Genomic DNA, 17,294 nt, shown 5'->3' with positions numbered 1-17,294 from the left:
ATTCCAAAGGCATGTTATCAGGTACATCCTAGATGCAGAAGACAGCAGAGAGGCTTGAGTACATTACCTTTGTTTAGGGAAAGTTCTTCTCTCATGACTACCCACCATAAACTGCTTTTAGTGGTCTGATTTAGACCATCCTGTGCAGGGGTCCCCACACTACGGCCCGCGGGCCGCATGCGGCCCCCTGAGGCCATTTAATTTATCCGGCATTTCCGGAAGGGGCACCTCTTTCATTGGTGGTCAGTGAGAGGAGCATAGTTCCCATTGAAATACTGGTCAGTGTTTTTATTTAAATTTACTTATTCTTTATTTTAAATATTGTATTTGTTCTTGTTTTGTTTTTTTACTTTAAAATAAGATATGTGCAGTGTGCATAGGAATTTGTTCATAGTTTTTTTTATAGTCCGGCCCTCCAACGGTCTGAGGGACAGTAAACTAGCCCCCTGTGTAAAAAGTTTGGGGACCCCTGATCCTGTTTACTTTAGTTCCCTGAGTTTGCAAGGCCATTGTGTAGGTTTTTCCTGAGCTTGTCAGGTTCAGTTTGTGCCCACATCTTGATTTATTAAAAAATTTTTTTGGTCCACAATACCAACTTTGATCATTGGGCTCAAGTGGTGCCTCGATTATAAAATCACCCTTTTTCTCGTTGTAATTAATAAGTATCTCGAGGGAAAACACTTTGAGACTAGGTAATAATCCTGTTTTTCACCATACCTCCTTTTCCACCACCAATTTTTAGCATCCATTAATGAATTTTGGCGGCGGCAATTATGAGGTGTCTGCCCAATGGTCATCTTCCATTTCCCTCATACCGTCTACATTTATTAATTTGAATTTTAGTGGAGATCTTCTCATTTCTCTTATTCCTTGTACATTCACGAAGTACAAAAGTTGAATGGTCAGTCATGTACTAGGCAGGAAAGAATCAACACCACCTCCCCCAAAGATTCTCCCCGGATTTGGAAGCTCCGCCCCCACGATGGCGGCCCTGGAGGGGCGGGGTGAGCCTGGTCACGTGTCCCTGCAAACGCTGACGTGACAACCGGAAGACGCCCAACGTGTCCCTCCTCGCGCCCGGTCAGGCGTCCTTACCCTCCGCGGACCCCGTTCCAAGATGGCGGCGCCCAGCGAAAGGAGGAACGGCGGCGGCGGTGCGAGCTTGTGGACCGCGCTGCTCCTGACGGCTGTGGCCCTGAAACCAGCAGAGACGGTGTCCGAGCCCACAACGGTGGCCTTTGACGTGCGGCCCGGCGGCGTCGTGCACACCTTCTCCCAGAACGTGGGCCCTGGGGTAAATGCTGCCGCTGTGAGCCGGGGGCTTGAGGACAAGGCCTGGGGAGGGTTTGCTGCCGGAAGAGAAGGCTCGGACTTCAGAGGCGGGACTTGAGAATGCGTGCGGACTTAAGACTGGTGACTTTGACGGAGCTGAGTTTCTAGCCTCAGTCCCTGTCTTCTCTCACATGCCCAGGGTGACCATGCAGCTCTATTCCCCAGACCCAGGAGAGTTCCTAGCCATTGGAGGGCAGGGCGGATACACTTGGGGAGAAGGGAATTGGAGCCTGATGGGTACGTGCCTCCTCCAGATCCCGTAGAATGTCGGTCCCGTTGCAACTATGACTGGGGAAGAAGTGGACAGATGTTGCTCTTTCCTTCCATTGGACAAGGTCCCCCATCATTTTCGTTGAAGTGTAAGGCCAGGCCCTCCTTTTCCGAGGCAGCAGGCCTACGTCTAGTCCAGCCTTGTCACCAAGTCGCTGCCTCTCCCATTGTCTTTTTCCATATCCTTGACCATATCAATTGTCGCTATTTGTTGAATACTAACTTACAGCTGGGTATTGCGTCGATTGCTTTATATGTTAGGCCCATTTTGCAGATGAGGGAAACAGGTTCAGAAAGGTTTGCACCTGTCCAAGAGCCACAGCAGCGCAGAGATGGGCCCCAGGTGTTTCTGCTTCCAAAGTTAGCCTCCAGGTGTCCCAAAGTCCTACCTCCTATAGGGGTGGGTGCTAGCGGGCTGTGACCTTCTTCCTGTTCTATATTCCACAGAAGCCACATGGGTTGTTTGTCTTGACCCAGAAACGCACTAGTAGGGAGGCAGGCAGGGGAATTCTAGGTTGATAGCCACTGGGAGGCCTTTCAGGGCTGACTTCCAGGGACATCCACCTGAGGTATCTGGCTCTGCCTCCTTCCGCTTTAGTGTAGGTATTCAAAAGCAGGATCTGTTTGATCTGGATCTCAGATATCCTAAGACCATGCACTTTAAGCACTAAAGATTACCTCCTACTAAGCCTTTTCTGTTCTGTTTTCTAGGACAAATATACTTGTATATTCACCTATGCTTCTCAAGGAGGGACCAATGAGGTGAGTTGTTCAAAATTCCATGTAATTAAGTATGACAATATTTGTTATCATACAGAGATTCCCTACAGAGATAGTGGAGTTGGGTCACGCGTGTGTTAACTTCCACTCATTGAATTATTCGTGCCTGACCAATAAAAGGGAGAGTTCTCAAGTTAAATAGTAGTAGTAGATTTCACTCATAATTTCTCAGAGTGAACAAATATCTGGACAGAAGGAGGGATGTGAGATATGAATCTTCCATTCCCATGAATCTCTATTAGAGGTATTGTACTCTATTTTCTGTGCTGCCTAACAAATCACTACAAACTCAGCAGCTTAAAACAACACCCATTAATAAAATAACCTCGCAGTTTTGGAGGTCAGAAGTCCTGGCGACTTAGGTGGATGCTCCATGGGCCAGAATCAAGGTGTCAGATGAGCTAGGCTCTCATCTTCCAGGCTCAATCAATTTTTTGGCAGAATTCAGTTCATTGTGGTGTGAAACTGAGGTTCCCATTTGCTGGTTGGCTGTTTTCTCCAGTTGGTGGAGAAAGAGGAAGTATGATATGATAGATTCCAAGCTCCAGGAGGGCACATTGTAACATTGCCTGCTTTTAGAGGACCACATGGCTGGAGTGCAGGTGGCTTTAGTGAAAGTGGCCTCTGCTGGCAACATGGAAAAAATGGCTTCAGTCCTAAAACCACAAAGAACTGATTCAGCCACCACCTTTAGAGTTGGAAGAAGACCCCAAGGTCCAATGGGAACACAATCAATCTGGCCTGTGCCTTGAGTTTGCTTGTGAGACTTCAAAGGACCCAGCCCCACCATACCCAGATATTTTTTCCCCCATCTACTTCATCTCCTCCTCTTTGGTAACCATCAGCTTGTTCTCTTTATCTGTGGTTTTGTTTCTGTTTTATTTTGTATATTTGTTTTGTTTTTTTAGATTGCACAGATAAGTGAAACCATATGTTGTCTTTCTGATGTATTTCACATTCTAGGTCCATTCATGTTGTTGCAAGTGTCATGATTTCACCCTTTTTTAGTGTTGAATAATATTCCATTGTGTGTACACATCACATCTTTATCCATTAATCTGTGGGTGGACTTCTAGGCTGTTTCCATATCTTGACTATTACTAGTAATGCTCAAAAAAACATAGGGTGAACATATCTTTTCAAATTAGTGTTTTTGTTTTCTTCAGCTAAATACCCAGAAGTATAATTGATGGATGTTATGGCAGCTATACTTTTAATTTTTTTTTTTTTTTTTTGTATTTTTTTGAAGCTGGAAACGGGGAGAGACAGTCAGACAGACTCCTGCATGCGCCCGACCGGGATCCACCTGGCACGTCCACCAGGGGGCGACGCTCTGCCCACCAGGGGGCGATGCTGTGCCCCTCCAGGGCGTCGCTCTGTTGCGACCAGAGCCACTCTAGCGCCTGGGGCAGAGGCCAAGGAGCCATCCCCAGCGCCCAGGCCATCTTTGCTCCAATGGAGCCTCGGCTGCGGGAGGGGAAGAGAGAGACAGAGAGGAAGGAGAGGGGGAGGGGTGGAGAAGCAGATGGGCGCTGGCCGGGAATTGAACCCGGGACTTCTGCACGCCAGGCCAACGCTCTACCACTGAGCTAACCGGCCAGGGCTACTTTTAATTTTTTGAGGACTCTCTAAAATGTTTTTCATAGTGGCTGCTCCCCTTTATAATCCCACCAGCAGTGCACAAGGGTCCTCATTTTTCCACATCCTTGCTAACACTTATTTGTTGATGATAACCATGTGACAGGTGTGAAGTGATATTCTTACCAGTTTTGATTTGGATGTCTATGATGATTAGTGATGTTGAGCATCTTTTTATGTCTGTTGGTCATCTGTATCTACTCTTGGGAGAAATGTTTGTTCAGGTTCTCTGCCCATTTTTTAATCTGATCACTTGTCTTTTTGTTATGTATGAGTTCCTTACATATTTTGGATATTAGCCCCTTATCAGAAATGTCTAATATTCAGTAGGTTGTCTTTCATTTTTGTTGATGGCTTCCTTCACTGTGCAAAAATGCTTCAATTTGATGTAGTCCCATTACTTTATTTTTTCTTTAGTTTTCCTTGCTGAAGGAGATGTATTCAAAAAGATATTAAGAGTGATGTCAAAGAATTTACTGCCTATGCTTTCTTCTAGTTTTTTGGTTTCAGGTCTAACATTTAAGTCATTTTGAGTTTCTTTATTTTATTTTTGAGAAAGGCAGGGAGAGAGAGACAGGAACATTGAGCTGCTCCTGTGTGTACCTTGACCAGGGAATTAAACCGGCAACCTCTGGGAACCAAACTCCAGACAACCAAGCTATCCATTCAGGGTTTTATTTATTGATTGGTTTTTAGAGAGACAGAGTGAGGCTGGAGGAGAGAGGGGAGGGGGAAGGGAATCATTCATTTGTTTTTCCACTCAGTCGTTCACCCATTGGTTGATTCCTGTGAGTACCCTTACCAGGGATCAAACCCGCAACCAATCAAACCTGTAACCTTATCATTTTAGGAAGACGCTCTTAAACAACCGAGCTAACCAGCCACGGCCTTCAGTTTCTTTTTATATATGATGAAAGAAAGTGGTTTAGTTCCTTTTTCTTTCTTTTTTTTTTTTTAAAGATTTTATTTATTGAATTTTTGTTTGGGGGTGTGAGGGAAGGGAGCGAGAAGTACTCATAGTTGCTTCACTTCAGTTGTTCATTGCTTGCTTCTTGTATGTCCCTTGACTGGGTAAGCCCAGGGTTTTAAACCAGCAACATCAGCATTCCAATTCAATGCTCTATCCACTGCACTACCACAGGTCAAGTCAGTTTCACTTTTTTGGCATGTATCTGTCCAGTTTTTCTAATACCACATATTGAATAGACTGTCTTTACCCCATTGTGTGATCTTGCTTCTTTAGTTGTAGATTAATTAACCACATATAGGTGAGGATTTATTTCTCGGCTCTCTACTATTCCATTGAATTATGTGTCTGTTTTTGTGCCAGTACCATACTGTTCTGATTATAGCTTTGGTAGTATACTTGAATTCAGAGTACAAGATACCTCCAACTTTGCTAGTTCTACACCCTCTGGGTGGGGCACACCCACACACACAGCAGTACCCCACTCACTTTGCGTGGGGCAATTTTGTGTGGGTACTGCAACATTTTGCTGACTCCACATTTTCATTGGTACCACCCCATGTGAGCACACAGTAGCACTTCACTATCTCTGTACTTTCTCTGGACAGGGTGAGCCCTGTAGGTGGGTGCTGCAATATTTTGCTAGCTTTGCACTCTCCTGAAGTTGGGGCTCCACGTGCACACACAGCCCACTGGGTACATGCTAAAACAGTTTTCCCAGAGTGGAGGGGCCCCTGTATGCACACTATGGCACCCTCTTATTCCTGCTGAATCTAGCTAGAACTGGCTGAGGACTTGATACAGTACCCTACAGTTTGGCCAGACAACTTGGATGGAGTGATCCACGTGCATCCAATGTAAATGATGGCGCTCACTGGCTCCTGTGGTCCTGGTGTCTCGGCTCTCAGAGCGCTCTCTCTACCTTCTCTGTGGTTTCTCTCTTTTGCTTGTTGTGCAAAAGCTGTTTAATTGGCTCGTGTTTGTCTCTGAGGAGGAAGTACTCTAAATATTTCATGTGTTTTGGGAGGGGGCGAGTTTAGTGTCCACATACATCATCATCTTGGACCAGCATTTTGAATTGTACACTTTAAAAGGGTGAATTGTACAGTACATGTAAACTAGTTCATACATCCATGCTCTAGGCAAAAGGCATCTAAGTGACTGTTTACTCCCATTATAATTTACACAAAAATGGCCTTGTTCCCATTAATGAAAAAGCTCTGACAATACTGACAGGGAGTATCAGTAATCGGAGTCCATTATTACTCTTGGGAGGGGACTGCAAACTCGTTTTACTAACAAACTGAAAGTGCTTTAGGCAATCTGGAAGGTAACACTGGGTTTTCCATTTCCATTTGGCCAGGTTTGCAGAGGCTGTGAAAAGTAGACTATACATAGTGGTGGTGTGTTTTGAAACCAGTTTAAAATTTTAATTATTTATTTATTTTTTTGGTATTTTTTCTGAAGCTGGAAACAGGAGAGACAGTCAGACAGACTCCCGCATGAGCCCGACCGGGATCCACCCGGCACGCCCACCAGGGGCGACACTCTGCCCACCAGGGGTCGATGCTTTGCCCCTCCGGGGCGTTGCTCTGCCGTGACCAGAGCCACTCTAGCGCCTGGGGCAGAGGCCAAGGAGCCATCCCCAGCGCCCGGGCCATCTTTGCTCCAATGGAGCTTTGGCTGCGGGAGGGGAAGAGAGAGACAGAGAGGAAGGAGGGGGGGTGTGGAGAAGCAAATGGGCACTTCTCCTATGTGCCCTGGCCGGGAATCGAACCTGGGTCCCCCGCACACCAGGCCGACGCTCTACCACTGAGCCAACCGGCCAGGGCCTTTTTTTTTTTTTTTTTTTTTTTTTTTTAACAGAGACAGAGAGAAAGACGGACAGACAGACAGGAATGGAGAGATGAGAAGCATCAATCATTAGTTTTTCGTTGTGCATTGCAACACCTTAGTTGTTCATTGATTGCTTTCTCATATGTGCCTTGACCGTGGGCCTTCAGCAGACCGAGTAACCCCTTGCTCAAGCCAGCAATTTTGGGTCCAAGCTGGTGAGCTTTTTGCTCAAGCCAGATGAGCCCATGCTCAAGCTGGCAACCTTGGGGTCTCGAACCTGGGTCCTCTGCATCCCAGTCCGACGCTCTATCCACTGCACCACCGCCTGGTCAGGCTAAAATTTTAATTTTTTAAAGCTAATGCATTCACATCATCCAAAAAGAGAAACATGTAAAAAATTGACAGCACCTTTTTTTTGTTGTTTTGTATTTTTCCGAAGTGAAAAGAGGGGCAGGAGGCAGACAAATTCCCACATGTGCCCAACTAGGATCCACCCGGCTTGCCCACTAAGGGGCGATGCTCGGCCCCTCTGGGGCGTTGCTTTGCTGCAATCGAAGTCATTCTAGCACCTGAGATGGAGGCCATGGAGCCATCGTCAGCACCCGGGACAACTTTACGCCAATGGAGCCTTAGCTGCAGGATGGGAAGAGAGAGACAAAGGAGAGGGGGAAGGGTAGAAAAGTAGAAGGGTGTCTCTCCTGTGTGCTCTGGCTGGGAATCGAACCCGGGACTTTCACACACCGAACCAATGTTCTACTGCTGAGCCATCCAGCCAGGGCCGACAGCACCTTTTATTCATTTCCTGCCCGCATCTACTAGGTAACCACGATTGTTAAAAGTCTTGTGTCTTTTCCGGGCTTCTTTATGCTTTGCAAGGACACATGAATATGCCATCTTCCCTGCTTCTCTTTTGGTTTGTATTTTTTTTTTTTTTGTATTTTTCTGAAACTGGAAACGGGGAGGCAGTCAGACAGACTCCCGCATGCACCTGACCGGGATCCACCCGACATGCCCACCAGGGGGCGATGCTTTGCCCATCTGGGGCGTTGCTCTGTTGCAACCAGAGCCATTCTAGCGCCTGAGGCAGAGGCCATGGAGCCATCCTCAGCGCCCGGGCCAACTTTGCTCCAATGGAGCCTCGGCTTCAGGAGGGGAAGAGAGAGGAAGGAGAGGGGGAGGGGTGGAGAAGCAGATGGGCGCTTCTCTTGTGTGCCCTGGCCAGGAATCGAACCCGGGACTCCTGCACGCCAGGCCGACGCTCTACCACTGAGCCAACCAGCCAGGGCCTGTTTTTATTTTTCTTAATAGACATTATTTTTAGAGCAGTTTTAGGTTCACAGAAAAATTAAGCAGAAGGCATAGAAATTTTTTAAATTTATTTTTTGTTTACTTATTGTATTTTTGTTTTTTATTTAAAGAAAGTTTTTTTTTAATTTTTATTTATTTATTTTTTTACAGAGACAGAGAGTGAGTCAGAGAGAGGGATAGACAGGGACAGACAGGAACGGAGAGAGATGAGAAGCATCAATCATTAGTTTTTCATTGCACGTTGCAACACCTTAGTTGTTCATTGATTGCTTTCTCATATGTGCCTTGACCACCGGCCTTCAGCAGACTAAGTAACCCCTTGCTGGAGCCAGCGACCTTGGGTTCAAGCTGGTGGGCTTTTTCCTCAAACCAGATGAGCCCACACTCAAGCTGGCGACCTCGGGGTCTCGAACCTGGGTCCTCTGCATCCCAGTCTGATGCTCTATCCACTGCGCCACTGCCTGGTCAGGCTGTTTGTTTTGTTTTTAATGAGAGAAGCAGTGGGGAGAGAGAAAGAGAGAGAGACAGAGACAGGAACATCGATCTGTTCCTGTGTGTGCCCTGACTGGGGACTGAACCAGGAATCTCTGAGCTTCGGCACGATGCTCTTAACCAACTGAGCTCTCCAGCCAGGGCGGCATAAAAATTTTGATGTATCTCCTTGCCCTTCCTCTTATGCACATTATCAACATCACCAACCAAAGTGGGACATTTGTTATAGTTGTTGAACCTACATTGACACATCATTGCCACTCCAAGTTCATAGTTGATATTAGGGTTTATTCTTGGTGTGCATTTTGTGGGTTTGGTCACATGTATAATGACGTATTCACAATTGTCATGTCATATAGTCTCACTGCCTCGAGCAGAGTGTGGGGTTACCTGAGGCTAGGCTCTAGCCGGGAAACCCAGGAAAGTTTCATTCACTTTACAGAAATGGAGGTAAATGTGAAGCTCTCAGAGTTGCCTGAGCATGGCTAGGCTGTGTCTCCCTGACTGACCCCTGTCTTTCTCCTCTCCCCAGAAGTGGCAGATGAGTCTGGGGACCAGCGAAGACCACCAGCACTTCACATGCACCATCTGGAGGTGAGTTGTGGGTCCCATTGTGGGGTCTCCTGGGAGGAGTTGCCTTGGCTCTGGCTATTGAGGGCAAGTGCACCACTGCTCTGGGGAGCAAGGAAATGGGGGGAGGGGGCAGACAGACCAACAGGGTCCTGTACCCTTGGAGGGGCAACAGAGGAAGTGCCACACTGTGCTGGGAGTTGGCATGGGCGGATTGGGAAAGTGCAGTCCAGACAGTGGCCACAACACCAGGAAGAGGAGTTGGGCTCCCCAGATACTTGCCTGCCATTGTCACCCTCAATCACAATCATGGTTCATGGACTCAGTCTCCCTACCAAGGACTGATGCTTTGTTCACCCTTGTCGTAACTCCCATTGCTGGTACCCAGCTTGAGGAGGAAGTGGTGAGCCTGGGAAGGGATGAAGGAGAGGGAGTGAGTGGCTCCAGGTAGGAAGCGGGGTGACGAGACTGCATGGAATCGTATCCCTTCTCCCCAGGCTCCTTGGCCTGGAAGGTATCAGCTCAAGCAGAACTGCTTTCTCAAGCATTTATTGTGTTCCTGACTGAAAGAGTCTAAGCTGGGCTCCACCCTAAGGGACTGGGGTCCACATGGGACAAATCAACAAATTGGACACAGTGGGAGAACAGGGACTTTAATGTTGACATTAATTAAAGGACACAGTTTTTTTTTTATCTTAACTTGCAGGCATTGTCCCATAGTCTCCTACTCAGTGCTTAGTAAACAGCAGGTGTTTACTAAGTGATATTGGGGAGACCCTTGCCCTTTTGCTGAACTCCCCCAGGGGCCGGGAGCCCAGCAACCTCATGCACCAGATCCCCTGGTCTCAGAGAAAAGCATCACAAAAGAAGAAGCAGGGGGTGCCCTCATTTCAGGGAAGGCTCATTACATACAGAGTTGCATTCCACCATGTGTAGATCTGTGCCTCTCAAAGGGCATGTGAGCAGCTGCCCTCTGGCGGGCACAGAAAGCCCCAGGCCACCCGCTTAGCTGAGGTCCAGCCTAAATGGGCCCAACCTACAGATTTCAGACTTGGACTGACTCACTGTCCACACAGAGACCTGGAGGATCTGGGAGGCTCCCTAAATACCATCTCCCCATTCTCACCCCCTTCTCCCCCATCCCTGCCCCCTTTCCATCTCCACCACCTCCTCCCTGGCCTCCCTGCTGCCTTTTCTACTCCCACCGCCATTACTGTCTGCTGTACACATATGGCCAATGGGAGCCTTTCACACTGCAGATGTAATCATCCCCTTGCTGTCACCAGTCCTCCTCTCTTGGCTCCTCTGTCCTACCTCATGTTCTTCAGTGCCCCCAATTGTACCCTCTGAGGGACCTTTGCAGCCACCATTTCCTCTACCCGGGCCAGCCCTCCCCCTCCCCTTCCGGGTTAACTCCTGTACTTCTCACCCTTTGGGACAGGGGTCCCAAACTACGGCCTGTGGGCCGTATACGGCCCCATGAGGCCATTTATCCAGCCCCTGCCGCACTTCTGCAAGGGGCACCTCTTTCATTGGTGGTCAGTGAGAGGAGCACAGGATGCATCCTGGAGTACTGTCTGGCAGCCCTGCAAAGTGGTGTCGCTCACGTACAGTAGTACTACTTCTGGTGACGCGGGATGCATGCGTCAAGGCTCCGGAAGCGCATCATATCACTTGTTACGGCTAGCAGTGACAAATATGGAACCGGACATTGACCATCTCATTAGCCAAAAGTAGGCCCATAGTTCCCATTGAAATACTGGTCAGCTTGTTGATTTAAATTTACTTATTCTAGGCCCTGGCCAGTTGGCTCAGTGGTAGAGCGTCGGCCTGGCGTGCAGAAGTCCCGGGTTCGATTTCTGGCCAGGGCACACAGGAGAAGCGCCCATCTGCTTCTCCACCCCTCCCCCTCTCCTTCCTCTCTGTCTCTCTCTTCCCCTCCCGCAGCCAAGGCTCCATTGGAGCAAGGATGGCCCGGGTGCTGGGCATGGCTCCTCGGCCTCTGCCCCAGGCGCTGGAGTGGCTCTGGTTGCGACAGAGCGACGCCCCGGAGGGGCAGAGCATCGCCCTCTGGTGGGCAGAGCGTCGCCCCTGGTGGGCGTGCCGGGTGGATCCCAGTTGGGCGCATACAGGAGTCTGTCTGACTGTCTCTCCCCGTTTCCAGCTTCAGAAAAATACAAAAAACAAAACAAAACCAAAATTTACTTATTCTTTATTTTAAATATTGTATTTGTCCTCGTTTTGTTTTTTTACTTTAAAATAAGATATGTGCAGTGTGCATAGGGATTTGTAGTTTTTTTTTATAGTCTGGCCCTCCAATGGTCTGAGGGACAGTGAGCTGGCCCCCTGTGTAAAAAGTTTGGGGACCCCTGCTTTGGGATGTTGCTATGGCCCCCAGTTGCAATACCTGGATGTCGCTGGCACTTGACAAAAAGCATTCAGTGAATGAGCATGAGGGTCCCCACCTTAGAACAGTTGCCCTAGAAAGGGAAAGAGGCTTGTCAGTGAACAAGCAGAAGAACGTTCTGGTAAAGGAAAGGGGACGATGTTGAGGGGCCCTGTCCATACTTCCCAGAGTCAGCAATGCTTAGACACATGGCCCAGGGCTGACCCCTCACCCGACCTTTCTCTGCAGGCCCCAGGGCAAGTCCTACCTGTACTTCACACAGTTCAAGGCAGAGGTGCGGGGTGCTGAGATTGAGTACGGCATGGCCTATGTGAGTATCAGCTGTGCACACTGGGGTAGCTGCTGGGGCGTCCCACTATGGGCAGCACCTTTCAGAGCCTTGGAGTTCAGGCAGGATGAGGAGAGGGACATAACTTAGAAGAACCTGGGACACGGCAGACCTCCAGGTCTGGAGGCGCACAGAGAGGCAGAGGTGGTGTCCAGAAAGGGACCTTGCTGTCCCCTAGAGACCTGGCAGGAGGCAGAGCAGGAAGTGGACGTACTGGTGTCTCTCTCCTGCTGCCTGCTGGCCTCCTGTTGGTGCCCTCTCCATTGGAAGTCAAAAGGAAGCTAGAGGGCAGGGTGGCCTGATGCTCAGCTCTGGGACAGAAAAAGGGACAGCAAGGGTGGTAGTAGCCCTGGAGGGACAGGCAGCGTGGCTCACTGGGATGTGTGTAGGGACCCATATCCCTTGGACCCAGGGATCTGTGGTTCACGGCTTGGGCAGCATCCTCTGCCATGCTCCTGACCTCACAGCTCTTTACAGAAGCAGCCACTCTGCAGAGCCTACTCTTTGTGCTTTTGGGTCAGAAGGTTTGAAAACAACTTGTATCAGTCCATGTTCAACTGAGAAGCAGAACAAGTAGAAGACGGGCATTGAGACATGTATTGCCAGGAATTGGCTTCTGCCACAGGAGACTGACGAGGCAACTCCAGAGTCCATAGGCCAGGCAGGCTGGCAAAGCGGGATTTCTTCAGGGAAGCCACAGCTCTGCTCTGACAGCCGTTCCCAAAGATTGATTCAGACCTACCTGGGTCATCCAGAAGAATCAGCTCAGGATAGACTTTAATCACATGTACAGAATACCTTTGCACCAGTACCTAGTGACAGATGTGGCTGCTCCAAGGTGACAGACACATCAGACTGACTGTCACACCTTTGAACTAATTACTTTCCAGGGTCCTTTCTTTAAAACTGTTATTTTAGCTGATTTGAGAGATGCACAATTCTGATTTTTGAAAATTATGTTCAAGAGACTGCTATGCTTATCTCATTTTTGTAAATTAAAAACTTTAATACCTTATTCCTAGGATTTGCAGTGAAAGCATGAAGTTTTAAGCCAGTTATCTCTTAAATGGATTAACTTCTGGATTCTCATATGTGCTCAGAAAAAGTGTCACCTGGCTTTTCAGTAAAAGCACAAGGCTTTATAGTCTGTGCTTCAGAAAGCAAACCAAGCTATGTTCTTCCCTGGTTAGGAAAGTTTTCACTTTTTCCCTTTCAGTCTAAAGCTGCATTTGAGAGAGAGAGTGACGTTCCCCTGAAAAACGAGGAATTTGAAGTGACCAAAACAGCAGGTATGTAACAATGGATTGTGGCCATGGAACCCAGACACTCGGGAGGTAGGTGAGAGAAGACAACAGAGGGCCGTGAGGGTTACTATTGCAGGGAACATCTGGACTGTAGGCTTGGCATCTGCAATCTGGTCCTGAATTGGACCCCATATTAAATATTGTTGTTTTTTTTTTTTTAATTTTTATTTATTCATTTTAGAGGATAGAGAGAGAAAGGGGGGAGGAGCAGGAAGCATCAACTCCCATATGTGCCTTGACCAGGCAAGCCCAGGGTTTTGAACCGGCGGCCTCAGCATTCCAGGTCGACGCTTTATCCACTGCACCACCACAGGTCAGGCTAAATAATCTCAGTTTTGTGGGCAGATGGCCTATGTTGAAACTACTCAACCCGTCTCCGTCAGGCCAAGGCCATGTCATGTGTCAGTGCATGAGTGTGGCTGTGTTCAGACAAAACTTTAGTACTTTATGGACTTGGAAACGTAAATGACATATTACAAAATACCATTTTCTTTAGATTTTTGTTAAACCTATTTAAAAAATGTTAAAATGCCCTTACCGCAAGGGTGGCAGAGCATGCTGTGCCAATCCCTGATAGAGATAGCTGAGAGTGTGAGAGCCATCCTGCTTTATGGGAGGGCTGTGACCGCCACACGGCCTGGCTGCCCTGGGCTCTGTGACCAGCAATAATCTCAGGATTGGGATCTCCTGAGAGCCCCCCACCCAGTCTGCTGAACCACATTCAGCCATGAAGGGCAGAGCTGGACAGAAAGACGGGTGAGGAGCTCTGGAATTGGGGCTTGGCATTCCAGAGCAAGGGTGGATAGGTGAGTGGTTAGGACAGTGGACACAGAAGCTCGTTAAGTGGAGGGAAGCCCTGAGGGTCCTGAGTTTCAGGGAAAAGAGGTAAAGGAACCCATGTGGCTGTGGACATCACCAGGCATGAAACCCTTGGGAAAGGGGCTTTAGGGAGGAGGAGGAGCCTGGGTCTGAATGGAGCCCCATGTGCAGGCCCTTGAGGGCATGGGTATTGCATTTCAGAGGTTAAGGACAGAGGATGTTGGTTGGCAGGCAGACCGTGAGCCCCAGGGTGCACAGTAGAAGGTGCATAGAGATTCAGGGTCTGGCTAGCTCTGGTGGGTGGTATTTGCAGACTCCCTGGCCCTGCTGTAAAAGTGCCCTCGAACTTGTGAGCAGGAGGTTATGCAGGTTGGCCTCAACCCCCATTTGTTGTCAATGTGGCAAAAATGACCTTAGTTCTCCCACTTTGAACTTTCCTGTGGAGTCCCACTGCCTTCAGGACAGGCCCACCAACCTCTCCGCCTCTATTTTGTCTCTGCCCTTTTAGTCCTTTGGGGCTAGAGTCCTTTTCATGTACAGTCCCCAAGGGGACTGCTCCCCTGCTCTGCCAAGAGCACTCTGGGCCCCATCTTGGCCCCGGAGCAGGTGTGGAGTCACGAGGGCCTACCATGCGTTTCTTATTTTGCAGTGTACCACAGGCCCGGGGCATTCAAGGCCGAACTGTCCAAGCTGGTGATCGTGGCCAAGGCATCACACAGTGAACTGTGACCTGCAGCCCTACTGAGGACAGCTTTCCCTCATCTGTACTAACGGAGCTGTGTCCTGTGAGAGCTGGCACATTATTGGTTTTTTAGGGGGTTTTCTGTCCTAGCTGATTTTACCTTGCTCGGAGGGGTTTGCAGGGTAGCTGATGCCCTGGGACAAAGTCCAGGGGACAGGAGGGTGAGGGTGTGCTGGGCCCGCCCCCTTGTTCTTCTGAACACAGAGTGTGGGCCTGAGCCCTACTGCTCGTCTTAACCACTATAGAGTGGGGGCCACAGCTTTGCTGAAGCCAGTGTGTGTCTTCTTAGGATCAGGCCAGACTCCAGACAGCCAGGGGAAAATTTGTCCTACTGTCCTCTGACCCCAGCTGTTTTCTTACAATTTCCCCAGGAGACAACCTTCTGCACTAACTGGGAAGAAATGAAATGTTCTTTTGTATTTAAATAAATAAAGAGTTAAATAGGAATTGCATAGCCTGGGCACCTGGTAGACAACAGTGGGGGGCTAGCTATCCCCACTTCCCCTTCTCTGTTGGAAATAGGCAGGCTGTGTCCCCTAGGACACAGAATCTGCAGGCACAACTTTTCTGTAGGTACAGAAGCAGGAGGCCCTGAGGCGGGCAGCCATACCATAGCCTGCTCCTGGGGCTGGGAACTGCAACTCCCTGAGCACACCCCTCCCGTCACACTGGTGGCCCTGGCAGAGGGTGCGTGCTCCAGGGCAGACCTATTCATATGATCTGGATCAGGGGTCAGGAACCTGTGGCTCATGAGCCAGATATGGCTCTTTTGATGGCTGACATCTGGCTTGCAGACAAATCTGTAATAAAAATATACACTGTTATATTTTGTTAAAAATATAATGTTAAAAATATAAAACATTCTCATGTATTACAATCCATTCATTTCCTACCGCTCATGTTCATGGTTGCGGGTGGCTGGAGTCAATCACAGCTGTCCTCCGGGAGAACACCAAATTTTTATTGGATAATGTGTAATGTACATGGGTTGTTGTATGGCTCTCACAGAATTACATTTTAAAATATGTGGTGTTCATGGCTCTCTCAGCCAAAAAGGTTCCTGACCCTTGATCTGGGTGGTAGCTTTCCTTAGCTTTTTAAAGCCAGGTTGCAGTATGATGATTTAAAAATACACCCACAGACACACAAAAATAAATGAAACTCAAAAATGGCCTAGCCCTCTGAGGGGGTCCTGGTCTCCCAGCATGGCGGGGGGGGGGGGGGGTGTCTGACCTCCAGCCTCACCTCTGACCATGTCTTCAGGAGCAAACAAGGGGAAAAGAAAGCATGGCAGCTGTGAAGTTGGGTCCTTCCTACTTGGAATCACTGTGTTGGATCAATGAAGGCCTGTCTACGTTTTACTCACCTTGTGCCAACCTGAGAACCTGGGCACTATGCCTGCCTCATTTGCCAGAGCAGCAGTGGGCCAAGGACATTAGGGTTCTCACCCAAGCCTCACACCTGTAGGAAGCAGAGTGAACTCTCATTGGTTCACATGCCCAGGGGTCCTGCAGTTAGACCAGTTTTAGGCTGAGATGTGTGACTGAAGAATATCTGTCCTCAGAGCAGATAACCATTGAAGAAGGACCTCAGTTCCCAATGATGTTCAGGGAAGAGAATCAGCCAGCCTTAACTTTTAAGCGCATGTATTCTGCCACCTGATGAGAGCAGTACTGAAGGCTCTACATGTGCACAGTGAGGGCCATTCAACTAAGAATGGCCCAGCTTCGTTGGTTGAGCCTGGCCGACTGCAGGTTGCAATAGGGCCCAAGGGATGACCGCCTAGGCCCTCCTGCCAAATTGGGAGTTGGACACTGAGCCTGAGGAGTCAGCAGACAGAAGGGGGTTTTTCCACATTCAGCTCAGTGGGTACAGCGCACCAGGACACAGGAGGACATCTCTGGACACAAGCTTCCCCTTCCCCCCATGTGATACACGCATGTTTATGTAGCTTTCAGTTACTTTCAAGAACAAAGCCACACTGGTACCAGGACCTTCTGTCAGGAGGAGCTGAACTAAACCTGACTTTAGCCATGCAGAAGCCAAGCTCTGCCACTCCACTAGACAATCGTCACAGCACCCGATGCAGCAAAAGTTAAACCTCTGAGCAAGACCACAGATGTGCAACATTCACCTGCACCCTCAAGTTGAAAAGCAAAAACTGGTTGAACTGATCAAGATGGTAGAATAGGAAACACTCCTCACCCCAACCACATCAAAATTACAGAACTATTTTTGAGAGCCACCTGAAGACCAACTAAACAAAACTCCTTTAAATATATGAAGAAGCCATGTTGAGAGGATTACAAGATGGTGACGGGGTAGGCATATGTTCCAACTGCCACCTCCCAGGACCAAACTGGATTACAACTTAATTTAAGAACAATCATCTTGAAAAACCGACTTTGGACTAAATGAAGAGTCTGTAACCAAGGATCACAGAAGAAGCCACATCGAGACTGGTAGTAAGGGCAGAGACATGAAGGGGACTGCCCAGATCC

At 48.6% G+C, this 17,294-nt stretch overlaps 1 protein-coding gene across 2 annotated transcripts; it reads left to right on the top strand.

Moving 5' to 3' along the window:
- The first annotated feature begins 1,050 nt into the window (after positions 1-1,050).
- Positions 1,051-15,240, top strand: MYDGF (myeloid derived growth factor). Of its 2 annotated transcripts, XR_010746366.1 has the most exons (7): positions 1,051-1,294; positions 2,314-2,364; positions 9,156-9,217; positions 11,829-11,910; positions 13,145-13,217; positions 14,701-14,836; positions 15,083-15,240. XR_010746366.1 is itself a non-coding variant. In XM_066344779.1 (6 exons), the coding sequence occupies exons 1-6, from the start codon at positions 1,118-1,120 to the stop codon at positions 14,778-14,780; spliced, it is 525 nt and encodes a 174-aa protein (XP_066200876.1). In that variant the 5' UTR covers positions 1,052-1,117; the 3' UTR covers positions 14,781-15,240. The 2 variants fall into 2 exon arrangements, 1 of the variants encoding a protein (XP_066200876.1); XM_066344779.1 differs by having other exon boundaries at positions 1,052-1,294; positions 14,701-15,240.
- The last annotated feature ends 2,054 nt before the right edge of the window (positions 15,241-17,294 follow it).

The sequence above is a fragment of the Saccopteryx leptura genome, chromosome 1 (assembly GCF_036850995.1).
Source record: "Saccopteryx leptura isolate mSacLep1 chromosome 1, mSacLep1_pri_phased_curated, whole genome shotgun sequence".
NCBI classification, from domain to species: domain Eukaryota; kingdom Metazoa; phylum Chordata; class Mammalia; order Chiroptera; family Emballonuridae; genus Saccopteryx; species Saccopteryx leptura.
Note: the sequence above shows the minus strand (reverse complement) of the source record. Positions and strands in the feature narration are given on the sequence as shown.